At 55.0% G+C, this 12790-nt stretch overlaps 2 protein-coding genes across 7 annotated transcripts in view; one reads left to right on the top strand and one right to left on the bottom strand.

Moving 5' to 3' along the window:
• Positions 1–2226, bottom strand: part of LOC116955107 (caspase-14-like) — a 29734-nt gene extending 27508 nt beyond the window's left edge. The window contains exons 1-2 of the mRNA XM_076052843.1: positions 2134–2226; positions 355–412 (exon numbers count right to left, since the gene is read on the bottom strand). The gene's annotated coding sequence lies outside the window, so the exon portion shown is untranslated. The remainder of the gene's footprint in view (positions 1–354; positions 413–2133) is intronic.
• LOC116955082 (protein phosphatase 1 regulatory subunit 29-like) lies at positions 2119–11108 on the top strand. Of its 6 annotated transcripts, none has more exons than XM_076052839.1 (4): positions 2119–2233; positions 4334–6634; positions 7354–7551; positions 9152–11108. In XM_076052839.1, exons 2-4 carry the CDS (start codon positions 6407–6409, stop codon positions 11057–11059), a joined length of 2334 nt encoding a protein of 777 aa, XP_075908954.1. In that variant the 5' UTR covers positions 2119–2233; positions 4334–6406; the 3' UTR covers positions 11060–11108. The 6 variants fall into 6 exon arrangements, with proteins under 6 accessions (XP_075908954.1, XP_075908951.1, XP_075908952.1 ...); XM_076052836.1 differs by lacking the exon at positions 2119–2233 and adding an exon at positions 2235–2374; XM_076052837.1 differs by lacking the exon at positions 2119–2233 and adding an exon at positions 2245–2374 and having other exon boundaries at positions 4337–6634.
• Positions 11109–12790: the final 1682 nt, after the last annotated feature.

Raw genomic sequence — 12790 nt, 5'->3', positions numbered from 1 at the left:
TTATAACGTGGAATGTGCACCCTGTTATAACGTGGAACACGCGTCCTGTTATAACGTGGAACACGCACCCTGTTATAACGTGGAACGCGCGTCCTGTTATAACGTGGAACACGCACCCTGTTATAACGTGGAACGCGCGTCCTGTTATAACGTGGAACACGCGTCCTGTTATAACGTGGAACACGCACCCTGTTATAACGTGGATCACGCACCCTGTTATAACGTGGAACACGTGCCACTTTAAGAAACAATTACTCTATGCTGTATATTAAATTAAATTTAAGTGTGAGGACTTTAACGGTCACTGGTGCCTCGGTGGGTGCCCATATACTGCTGTGGTGCAATGTTAACTACCTTGCGGGGTACACAGGAGATCGTGGGTTTGGGGCCGTCCATAAATGACGTCACGCACCTGGGGGGGGTGGTTTGAGAAATGTGACGTCACATCAAAATGCGCAACTTTAAATAAATATAGACGACACGTTCTACTTAATTAAATAGACTTTTTTAATAAATGTTTTCTCCTACAACATCAGAGTGCAGCGCCACATTAAATACGCGCTACAATGACAATCGTTTAAAGCGATTTTGAAGCGTGTTTTATTTTTTTTGGGGGGAGAGCTTTGTGACGTCATATCTGAAGGGGGGTGGGGGGGTCTGACTTTTTGTGACGCCGTGTGACGAGGGGTGGGGGGGGGGTCAAAAATCGTCAAAAATCGCGTGACGTCATTTATGGACGGGCCCTTTGACCCTGACCCCTGTTGTATATTTGGAGTTTGCGTCTCTCTTTCTCTCTCCCCGTGGTCACGTGGATTTTTCTCCGGGTCCTGGGGTTACCCCCTCCACGTTTCGAACGAACGTCACCCATTCAGAGATGCCTTTGGCTGTTATAAATGTCCACGTGATAAGCCACTTCGTTGGGCGATCATGTTTGGCCAGGTCGCTTCTGAAATAGATCGATATAGCTAGCATCAGTGCGGCCTTATCTGGTTAAAAAAAAATGTTTTAAAAAATTGTGGTAAATAGTTTACGTCGTACGACGTGCCACGTGATGTTTTATTGTGATGTAGAAGGCAGTGTGCTGGACGATATGACCCCATGCGACATGGTGTCACGTGTAATGTGACGCGTGTGATGATGTGCAATGTGGTGTAATGACACGTGCTATTTGTACTGTAATGTGATGTGTAATGTGATGTGTAATGTGGTGTAATGACGCGTTTTTTTATGTGATGTGTAATGTATATGATGTGATTTATAACATGTGATTTAGTGTTGTGATGTGTAATGTGATATCATGTATGTGACGTGATTTATAAAATGTGATTTAGATATTTGATTTGTCATCTGACGTAATGTATGTAATGTGATTTATAAAATGCGATTTAGTGTTGTGATGTGTAATGTGATGTAATGTATGTGATGTGATTTAGTGTTATGTGTAATGTGATATGCATGTGATGTAAGTTAGTGTTGTAATGTGATATGTAATGTAATCTATGTGATGTGATTTAGTGTTGTAACGTGATGTGGTGTAATGATGGTGGTAATGTGAAGTGATGATGGCGATAATCTGGTGTGATGATAATGTAGTGTGATGGTGATGATGTAGTGTGTGTGATGGTGATGATGTAGTGTGATGGTGATGATGTAATGTGATGATGTAGTGTGATGGTGATGATGTAATGTGATGGTGATGATAGTGATGATGTAATGTGATGGTGATGATGTAGTGTGATGATGATGTTATGTGATGGTGATGATGTAGTGTGATGGTGATGATGTAGTGTGATGGTGATGATGTAGTGTGATGGTGATGTTGGTGATGATGTAGTGTGATGGTGATGATGGTGATGATGTAGTGTGATGGTGATGATGTAATGTGATGGTGATGATAGTGATGATGTAATGTGATGGTGACGATGGTGATGATGTAGTGTGATGGTGATGATGTAATGTGATGGTGATGATAGTGATGATGTAATGTGATGATGGTGATATAATGTGATGGTGATAATGGTGACGATGTAGTGTGATGGTGATGATGTAATGTGATGGTGATGATGATGTAATGCGTTGCGATGTGTGGAGGTGCGATGTGTCGCGCCGCCTCGTCACGTGAGCGCGACGTGCAGAGCGGTGACGTCACGGCTCGTTATCCCGGGATGAGGATGAGGACGGCAAGCAGCTGGAGACGACGACGATGATGATGACGACGATGATGATGGACGAGGTTCGGGGACGGCTCCGCGCGACTCGCAGACGGGGAGCCTGAGCCTCGTGGGCCCCCCCACAAGCAGTTGAAGCGGAGCACCACCCCCCCCTCTCCTCCTCCTCTCTCCTCCTGCTGCTGCTGCTGTCTCTTCACGAGCAGGTCTCCCCGCTCTCTCTCTCTCACTCTTCCCTTGTCTCTCCCTCATCTCCATCCCTCTCACGCTCCGCCCAGACCTTATTCTCCCTCGCGTCACACTCACGTCTCTCTCCCACCCCCACCGCCGTCAGCCTCTCTCCTTGTCTCTCTCTCTCTCTCCATCTCACACTTCCCTTCCCCCTCTCCTTCTGTCTCTCCCTCCATCCTCATCCCGCAAATCCCTCTCCCCGCCTGCCCCTCCTCTCTCTCCATCACCTCCTTGTTACCTCCCGCCCCCCACCTCTCTCTCCTCCTGTCTCCCTGCACGTCCACCTTTGTCTTCCCCCCCCCTCCTCTCCCCATCCCGCCGTCTCTCCCGCTCTGTTTCCCCTCTCTGTTTCCCCATCTCCCCTGTGGGGTAAGTAGGGGAGGGGGCTGTGGGGGGGGGGGGTCTCAGTCCCCGCGTGGTTTGTCTTGATGGACGGACAGTGATGGGATTCCCGGAGATTACTGCTGCTGCTGCTCATCTCCCTCTATCTCCCCACCTCACCCCTCCTCCTCCTCCATTCTCATCCCTCCCTTCTCCTCTAACCCCCCCCCCACCTCTAACCTCTCCCTACTCCATTCACTCTTTCCCTCCTAGTCCCTTTTCCCATTCTTCTCGTGCATTCTGAATGCACGCTCAAGCATTCCTCCCGCTCTCACGCTCCTGCTCAATCTCTGCCTGTCGTCTCCTCCCTCCTATTTTTACAAGCCCCCCTCTTCTTTTTACAAGCCCCCCTCCCCCTGTATCGCCCCCCCCCCCAACCTTCCCCTCTCTCATCCCCATCCATCTCTCATCCGCACCTCTCATCCGCACATCTCTCGCTCTCCTCCATCTCCTCCAGCCACCTTCCGTACGTGACCAGCGTGTCGCGTTTGTTTGCGTGTCGCGTGTGTGCGCGCGTGTGCGCGCGTGTGTGCGTGTGTACGTGCGCGCGTGTACGTGCGCGCGTGTGTGCACGTGTGTGTGCACGTGTGTGCGTGTACGTGTGTGTGCGTGTACGTGTGTGTGCGTGTGTCCACGTGTTGGTAAACGTGTGTGTATGTTGGTAAACCTGTGTGTATGTTGGTAAACCTGTGTGTACATGTTATCGAGTGTACATGCAGTGTAAAGCGGTCCTGGGCCTCTCCTAGGTCGACTCGGCCTCAAATGAGTACCTCGTGCGGTGTGTAAATATCGTGACTAGGGATGCAAAGGCGACCGGGCGTGGTGCTGGCCACCCACCCCCTCCTGTGCCGTGCCTGCCTTCATCGGTGCTCGCTAACAGCACTTGCCCCAACAGCCTGTGAAGCCTATATGGGGGATCTTTGTCTTTGTATGTACGTGTAGTGTCAGCGTTTAGCGCGCTGCGCTATGAACCCGGCTACCCGAGTTCGATTCACGCTCACGGTCAACACCGGTGACGATTATCAGAACCTGGTTATGGGGTATTCCCTAGGTCGACTCAGCCTCAAATGAGTAGCTGGTACGGTGTGTAATCATCGCCACTGGGGAGACAAAGGCGGCCGGGCGTGGTGCTGGCCACCCACCCCCTCGTGAGCCGTGACCGGCCTTTAATAGCTGCTGCTGCTCGCTAAAGGCGCTTGCCCCCAACATTCTGTTAAAAAAGGTTACAGAGGGCATCTTCAGTCTGTGTACTTGGTTTGTCGCTCGTGACACTTGCTCCGGCAGTCTGTTGTTGAAGATTATAACCCGGGCATCTGCGCGTACACGTGACTGCTGGTACGGTGACCCATGTTAATTGTGATGTAAGCTCGTGCTTTTTGATGGATTACGTTTTGCATCGAGAGCCTCGCTCCACTGATATGTTCAACTGAACGCCCTCCGTGTCTTATGTATTCCACACGTGTGTTAAATGCGTATTGCTTAACGCCCCTATAAATATTGATTGATGTGTATGTGTGTGTGACATGTACACGTGTGTGTGTGTACGTGTGCAGCAGGAATTAGGGATTATAAGCACAGCGGCTGGAGACCGCAACACGGAAATCACAAGGGCTGTGACACAGACAGCACTAGCATTGTAACACACAGCACTAGCACTGTGACACACAGAGAACACTAACATTGTAACACAGCACTAGCACTGTGACACACAGAGAACACTAGGATTGTAACACACAGCACTAGCATTGTAACACACAGAGAACACCAGCATTGTAACACACAGAACACTAGCACTGTAACACACAGCACCAGCATTGTAACACACAGCACTAGCACTGTAACACACAGAGAACACTAGCACTGTAACACACAGCACTAGCACTGTAACACACAGCACCAGCATTGTAACACACAGCACTAGCACTGTAACACACAGCACTAGCACTGTAACACACAGAGAACACTAGCACTGTAACACACAGCACTAGCACTGTAACACACAGCACTAGCACTGTAACACACAGCACTAGCACTGTAACACAGCACTAGCACTGTAACACAGAACACTAACATTGTAACACACAGAACACTAACATTGTAACACACAGCACTAGCACTGTAACACACAGTACTAGCACTGTAACACACAGCACTAGCACTGTAACACAGCACTAGCACTGTAACACACAGCACTAGCACTGTAACACAGCACTAGCACTGTAACACACAGCACTAGCATTGTAACACACAGAACACTAGCACTGTAACACACAGAACACTAACATTGTAACACACAGAACACTAGGATTGTAACACACAGCACTAGCACTGTGACACACACAGAACACTAGCATTGTAACACAGCACTAGCATTGTAACACACACAGAACACCAACATTGTAACACACAACACTAGCACTGTAACACACAGCACTATCACTGTGACACACAGAGAACACTAACATTGTAACACAGCACTAGCATTGTAACACACAGAGAACACCAGCATTGTAACACACAGCACTAGCACTGTAACACACAGCACTAGCACTGTGACACACACAACACTAGCACTGTGACACACAGAGAACACTAGCATTGTAACACACAGCACTAGCACTGTGACACACACAACACTAGCATTGTGACACACACAGAACACCAGCATTGTAACACACAGCACTAGCACGTCACTACAACACGCATCACAAAGACAAAGACCCCCCGTATAGCCTTTCATAGACTTCTGGGCCAAGTGCCGTTAGCGAGTAGCAGCACCTATGAAGGCCGGCAAGGCACACGAGTGGCTGGGTGGCCAGCAGCACCACGCCGGGCCGCCTTTGTCTCTCCAGTGCTGATGTTTTTACACACCGCACTAGGTACTCTCTTTTCATATATATAAGGCTGAGTTGACCTAGGGGAACGGGAATGCAACTCAGGTTCGCCGCCGGGGTTCGTGGTGCAGCGAGGCGCTGACCACTGCACCACCGCTTACCGGACTCACGAACATCGAGGCAAAGATCCCCCGAATAGCCTTAACACACTGCCAGGGGCAAGTGCTGTCGGCGCATCACACAAACACGCACGCACCTCCGATAGGCACGGTTGGCTACGTACGGTGCGAAAGAAGTTCAGCGTATATACGTACTACTCTACACTACGATACACTCTGATTAACACGGTCGGCTACGTACTGTGCGAAAGAAGTTCAACATACCACTATATAGTAAACTACTATACACTACTGCACTTCCAAACACTAGACTATACACTACACACGACACTTCTATGCACTCCACTACACTCCGATTAGCACGGTTGGCTACGTACGGCGCGAAAGAAGTTCAACATAGAATAATACAAACTACTGCACACTACACACTCAACTGAAGTACACTACTACACACTACACTATACACTCGACTATACACTGCGCTACACTCTAATTGGCACGGTTGGCTACGTACGGCGCGAAAGAAGTTCAACACTACACCAATACCCGCCTTTAGCCACTAAGCGACGGTGAAGTCACCGCGGCGCCGCTTGCGCCAGGCCAGGTGCACATTGAGGCCGCGCGCGCGCGCGCACGTGCATTGCATTGCCCGGCATTGAGCAGCAGGACAGCAATGCGCACCTCACGACCATCGCTACTGCTGCCGGTGGCGGTGATCGTGGCGGTGATCGTGGCGATGCTCCCGGGGCGAGTGGCGGGCGACTGCTGGACCGTGGAGGATGAGCGTGGCCTGCTGGCGCAGGCGATCTGCAGCCAGAACATCCCGCCCTTCGACTCCGTGCCGCGGGACCTCAACCGCACCGTGTCCGACCTGCGCCTCAACCGCAACAAGATCGCCGAGGTGGGGCGAACGCGAGAGAGGTGGGGACGACGAGGTGACTTTGTAAACGAGGTGACCTCGTCTTGACCTCGTCTTGACCTCGTCTTGACCTCGTCAAGATCGCCGAGGGATGACGACGAGGTGACCGTGAGGTGGCGACGAGGTGGTGACGAGGTGATCCGTGAGGTGGAGATGACGACGAGGTGACCGCGAGGTGGCGACGAGGTGGTGACGAGGTGACCGTGAGGTGGCGACGAGGTGGTGACGAGGTGATCCGTGAGGTGGAGATGACGAGGTGACCGTGAGGTGGCGACGAGGTGGTGACGAGGTGATCCGTGAGGTGGAGATGACGAGGTGACCGTGAGGTGGCGACGAAGTGACTGTGAGGTGGAGATGACGACGAGGTGACCGTGAGGTGGCGACTAGGTGGTGACGAGGTGACCGTGAGGTGGAGATGACGACGAGGTGACCTCTTTATCGACGAGCCGGTATTCATCACGTGCATTGCGGCTCTTTAAATATTGCGTTTCCTACCGAATTCAGACAAAAATGTCTAATCGTCATTTTGGTTTGCCGACCCCTGCTTTAGAGTTATTCGGCTGCTATACATTCCCACGCAATGTGCCACTTCGTTGGGCTATCATTTGTGATGGCCTTGCCCCCTTCATGAAAGGAGCTACGTAGCTCAGTGGGGCCTTACACTTGGTCGTAATAATAAAATAACGAACCGATTCCGCCAGGTGGGCCGCGAGTCGCTGGCGCGTTACGCCGAGCTGCGCTACCTGGACCTGTCGCGCAACCACATCGGGCGCATCGAGGACTCGGCCTTCTCGGCTCAGTCGCAGCTGCTGGTGCTGCGCCTGGGCAACAACCGGCTGGCGCTCGTCACGGCGCTCACCTTCTCCGGGCTGCCCCGCCTGCGCGAGCTGTACCTGCAGGTCAGCAGTGGCGCACGCGCGGGCGCGACCTCATCGCCGCGTCCGTCGATCGTGGGTTCGATCCCGACCCTGACGATGCCTGCTGCTGTATATTTGGGGTTTGCGCGTCTCTCTCTCCGTGGTGAGATGTTAACTACCTCGCCTGGTATGCAGGAGGTCGTGGGTTCGATCCCGACCCTGACAGCTGCCGTATATATTTGGAGTTTGCGTGTCTCTCCGTGGTGAGATGTTAACTACCTCGCCTGGTATACAGGAAGTCGTGGGTTCGATCCCGATCCTGACGCCTGCTGCTGCATATTTTGAGTTTGCGTGTCTCTCTCTCCATGGTGAGATGTTAACTACCTCGCCTGGTATACAGGAGGTCGTGGGTTCGATCCTGACCCTGACGCCTGCTGCTATATATTTTGAGTTTGCGTGTCTCTCCGTGGGGAGATGTTAACTACCTCGCCTGGTATACAGGAAGTCGTGGGTTCGATCCCGATCCTGACGCCTGCTGCTGTATATTTTGAGTTTGCGTGTCTCTCTCTCCATGGTGAGATGTTAACTACCTCGCCTGTTATACAGGAAGTCGTGGGTTCGATCCCTATCCTGACGCCTGCTGCTGTATATTTTGAGTTTGCGTGCCTCTCTCTCTCTCTCCGTGGTCGCGTGGATTTTTCTCCAGGTCCGGTGTTTTCCCTCCACATTTTAGAATCAAAGTGCGTCGATAGTTATTTGGCTGCCGCTATACATTTCCACGTATGTCTGTATGTATGTAGAACTTATTTCACACTGTACGTAGCCAACTGTGCTTATCTATCACGTGATGAAAAGCCACTTCGTTGGGCTATCATTTGTGACAGCCAGGTCGCTTCTGAAAAATAAGTTAATAGCTCAATGAGCTTTACCTGGTAAGATAAAAAAAAAGTTGCACTCCTATCGTGTTTGTGTATTGTGTTTGTCACTGTAACGTTCCAACCCCGTGCCCCTACTGGACATCTGTGAGTAAAGAGCTTCATAGCTCATCGGATTCTTCTTCCTGCAGTCTAAAGATTTCGAGTCTGAGCCACGCCATCGAGTCGTAGCACTCTCTCAGCATCAAAATCTTCATTTATCATCACCTGATGATGACCGTTTGAGTTATGGTCGAAACGTCGTGAGAATTTTTTATTGTTTTATATATATTTTGTTATTTTGTTGTTTCTCTTCAACGTGACTTTACCGAAAAAACTAAGAATATAAGATGGAGACTAGTTCACTTGCGGTGCCGCCTTCTGGCAGAGCCAGGGTATAGCTTCTCTTCGACCCCCACCCACGGAGAAGTGAGATGGAACAGATGGAGATTAGTCCACACACTCTGCTGAAACTGGCAGCATTCAAACGAACCGGTAATTTTAGGGCTGCACCTCTGACCTGTTCTCACGTCCAGTGACCTTGGCGGCCACCCCCGGCATTCTCTCGGTCCGTCTGCGCATCCGCCCGTCTGTGACGGGTGAGTCGGACGGCGCTCGTGCAGATCGCCCCGGCACGTACGGAACGGAACGGCCGCGCTAAACTCCCAACGGAACCGCCGGCTCTCTCTCTCTCTCCTCCTCCCCCGCCCACCACGCCCCCCGCGCAGGCGAACGCCATCAAGAGCGTGGCGCCGCACGCGCTGCGCGGCACCGGAGCGCTCCTGTCGCTCGACCTCGCCGCCAACCGGCTGTCGGCGCTGGAGCCGTCGGCGATCGACGGGCCCCGGGGCCTCCGCGCGCTCGACCTGCAGGGAAACCCGTTCCACTGCTCGTGCGCGCTGCTGCCGCTCGTCGGCTGGCTGGCCGCGCGCTACCCCACGGAGGAGCCCGGCTCGGCGTGGGAGCGCATACAGTGCGCCACGCCGCACGAGGCGAGGGGCCGCCCGATCTTTCGGCGGGGCGGCGGGGTGGCGGCGCGGCTCGCGGAGAGCTGCGTGCCGGGGGAGCGGGGGGAAGGGGTCGGCGGCGCCGGCGGAAGCGCCGGCGGCGGCGGAGGCGCCGGCGCCGGAGGAGGCGCCGGCGCAAACGGCAGCGGCGACTCACGACGGCGCCAAGAGGGCGAAGCCGCCTCGTTCGGCTCGGGCTGGGGACCGGCGGACGCCGGCGGCGGCGGGGGCCCGGCGGGGAACCCCCCGGGCAAAACCTCGGTGGGAGCGCCAGTGGGGACCCCGGCGGGGGCAGCGTCGGCGGGCGAGCGCGCCGAGGAGGGGCCGACGCTCCGGTTAATGCGCCACGGCCGCGGCAGCGCGACGCTGCGCGTGGCGCTGCCGCAGCCGTTCGGCCGCATGTACATGCTGGTGCGCTACGCAGCGGGCGCAGCATCGCCCGGGTGGGACGTGTGCGCCCTGCGGTACCAGCGCGAGGACGTGACAGACGAGCGGCTGGCGCCCGCGCGCCGCTACACCTACTGCGTGGTGTCGGTGACGCACGGCGCGCGCCGCACCAACCACACCTGCGTCTCCTTCACCACCGCGGGCGCCGGGGACGACGGCGCCAGCCCCGGCGCCGCCGGCGCCCCCCCGCTGGCGCTGGTCGCGGCCGCCTGCGCCCTCGCCGCACTCCTCGCCGCCGCCTCCTGCTTCTGCTGCTGCCGCTCGATGGTCCGCGGGCGCAGGAAGCGGCGCCGCGCGGAGAGCCGCGACCTCCGCGGGGTCTCCACGCAGTGGGACCCCGTGCCACGCGACCCCGGGATACGAGACCCTGGGCTCCGGGACCCCGCGACGAGAAGTCCCGGACCCGGGGACGGGGAAGTGCGATGCACGGGGCTCGAGGAGCCGGCGCCTGGCGACGGCTTCTCCTCTTCCGTCGGCGCCGGGCGCGAGCGGCCCAAGGCGGTGCCGGGCGAGGGGGGCGGCTCGGCCTCGTACCTGGAGGTGGTGCAGGGCGTGGGCGCGCCGGAGATCTCCACCATCGCGCGCGAGGTCGACCGCGTCAACTCCATCATCAACAGCTGCATCGACGCTCTGCGTGCCGACTCGCCCTTCGGCGCCGCCGGCGCCGGAGGCAGAGGCGCGGCGGGGGGGCCGGCCGCGGCGGCAGCGACGGGGCCCCGGCAAGACGACGATTCCCCCACCCGCGCCCCCCTCCTGGGCCCCGCGGGAGCCGCCGGCGCCGCCCAGCCGCCCCGCGCCACCTGCTCGCACGGGCAGGACCGACCGCCGCCGCTGCCCGTGTGCGAGGCTCTACTGCTGGATGAGGGCAGCCCCGCGGCCCGTGGCGGCGGCGGCTCTGGCGGCTCTGGCGGCGGGAGGACGGCGCCGGCGGCTCGCCGCTCGCTGGCGTGGCACGCGCGGGGGCTTTGGCGCCGTCTCTCCGGCGGCGGCGGCGGCGGCGGCCGCGGTGGTGCCGCGGCGCCTCGGGGCCCCGCGATCCCCGCGGGCCGTGCCCTGCAGCACAAGGTGCACCTGGTCCGCCACAACGAACTGGGCGACCTGCTGGACGTCCTCGAGTACTGGAAGGCGGCTGGCGCCACGGACCGCACTCCGAGGGCCCCGGTCGGGAGCTGGAAGTACTGACTGGGGTGATGTCACGTAGGAGCCCGGGGTGGGGGGGGGGTTCGGGGTTAAAGGGGTACAGAGGGGGCATTGGGGGGCACGGGCGCACGGCACACGACGTAAAGCACAGCAAGGCACCTGCACGCTAGCCCCGTCGCACGATCGAGTCTCACGGCACAGCGCACGGCGGCGCCACCCTGCCCGGGGCACAAGCACGTGGTGGGCACAATGTCGAAGGGGCTCACGTGGTCAGTGTGTGTGTGTATGTTGAGTGTACGCGTGTGTGTGTGGTGAGTGTGTGTGTGGTGTCTGATAGTGTGCGCAGTGAGTGAGTGGGGTGGGGTTTTTAGTGAAAGTGTGTGGTGGTGTGTGTGGTGTCAGGTTGTGGGGGAGCGGTAGCGTAGCGGTTAGCGAGCCAGTGGCGATTATCTGAACCGGTCTTGGGCCTCCCCTTGGTCGACTCAAACTCAAATGAGTACCTGGTGCGGTGTGTAAACATCGCCACTGGGGAGAAAAAGGCGGTCGGGCGTGGTGCTGGCCACCCACCCCCTCGTGTACGCTTCCGGCCTTCATCGGTGCTCGCTAACAGCACCTGCTCCAACAGTCTGTTAAAGGCTACACTTTGTCTTTGTGGAGTCTGATAGTGTGTGCGGTGGGTGTGAGCGGTATTGTGTGTGTTTGGTGTGGTGCGTTACGTGAAAGTGTGTGGTGTGAGTGCGTGTGGCGCGCGTGAGCGGCATGTGCATGATACACGTGCGGTCCGTGTGTGAGCTACATGTCTGCCATATGTCTGCCAGTACTCATGCGGTGTCCGTCCCGTCTTTGTTTGGTACCCACGCGTGTGTTTGTGTGTTTCCATTAGCGGTGCGTTTCCTATGGGCACACAGACAAATAAGTCACTTTTATAACAAAGTCATTAAAAGAGTTTGAATACAGCTGAGACATGTGGTACTTTTGAATACTCGATGCTCCGACGCATTTTATCGGTCAGGCTGGCTCCATCGGGGCGGCTCGCAGTGAGAAAGGCGTCTGGGTTCGATTCCTGACACTGGAGTTTGTATGATGCCACGTCCCCTCTTCTGCATGGGCTTCCTCCCTACAGCTAAAAGGAAGCTGTCTCTGGTGTGGACCATTCAATTTCAAGGACAATGCATATATTATCAGAGTACTGTTTTTGTTTGCATTCTAACCATAAGCATTGTAGTTAATGTAGACATAATTCAGTTTGGTGTTTTAACATCTTAACACCTGATTTAAAGCTTTCGTGACTGCAGGGATTCATATTCTTGGTTCTTTCGGTAAAGTCACCACGTAGAAGGGAAACAATAAAATAATAAAAATATAAAACAATAAAATTCTTACGACGTTTCGACTGCAACACAAGCAATCATCATCATTGCTGTGGTTTTCACACCTGATGATGATTGCTTGTGTTGCAGTCGAAACGTCGTGAGAATTTTATTGTTTTATATTTTTATTATTTCCATTCTACGTGACTTTACCGAAAGAAGCAAGAATATCTTAACACCTGTTTTGTTATAGGAATAAGTTTTACCCTTTTAACTGGCACAAAAACTGACACCTTTATTCAAGGCATCATGTTTGCAATAGCCACAACACAAGCAGTCAAAATGCAAACAAAAAAGACAACTCTGATAATAATATGCACTGTCCTTGAATTTGATTGGTCCACACCCGAGACGGCTTTTCTTAGAGCCTAGTCTTCATTGGTGTTGGACCAGAAGACGCCAA

Source organism: Petromyzon marinus, chromosome 58 (genome assembly GCF_048934315.1).
Source record: "Petromyzon marinus isolate PM22_M1 ecotype Great Lakes invasive population chromosome 58, UKy_Petmar_22M1.pri1.0, whole genome shotgun sequence".
Taxonomy (NCBI): Eukaryota; Metazoa; Chordata; class Hyperoartia; order Petromyzontiformes; family Petromyzontidae; genus Petromyzon; species Petromyzon marinus.
Note: the sequence above shows the minus strand (reverse complement) of the source record. Positions and strands in the feature narration are given on the sequence as shown.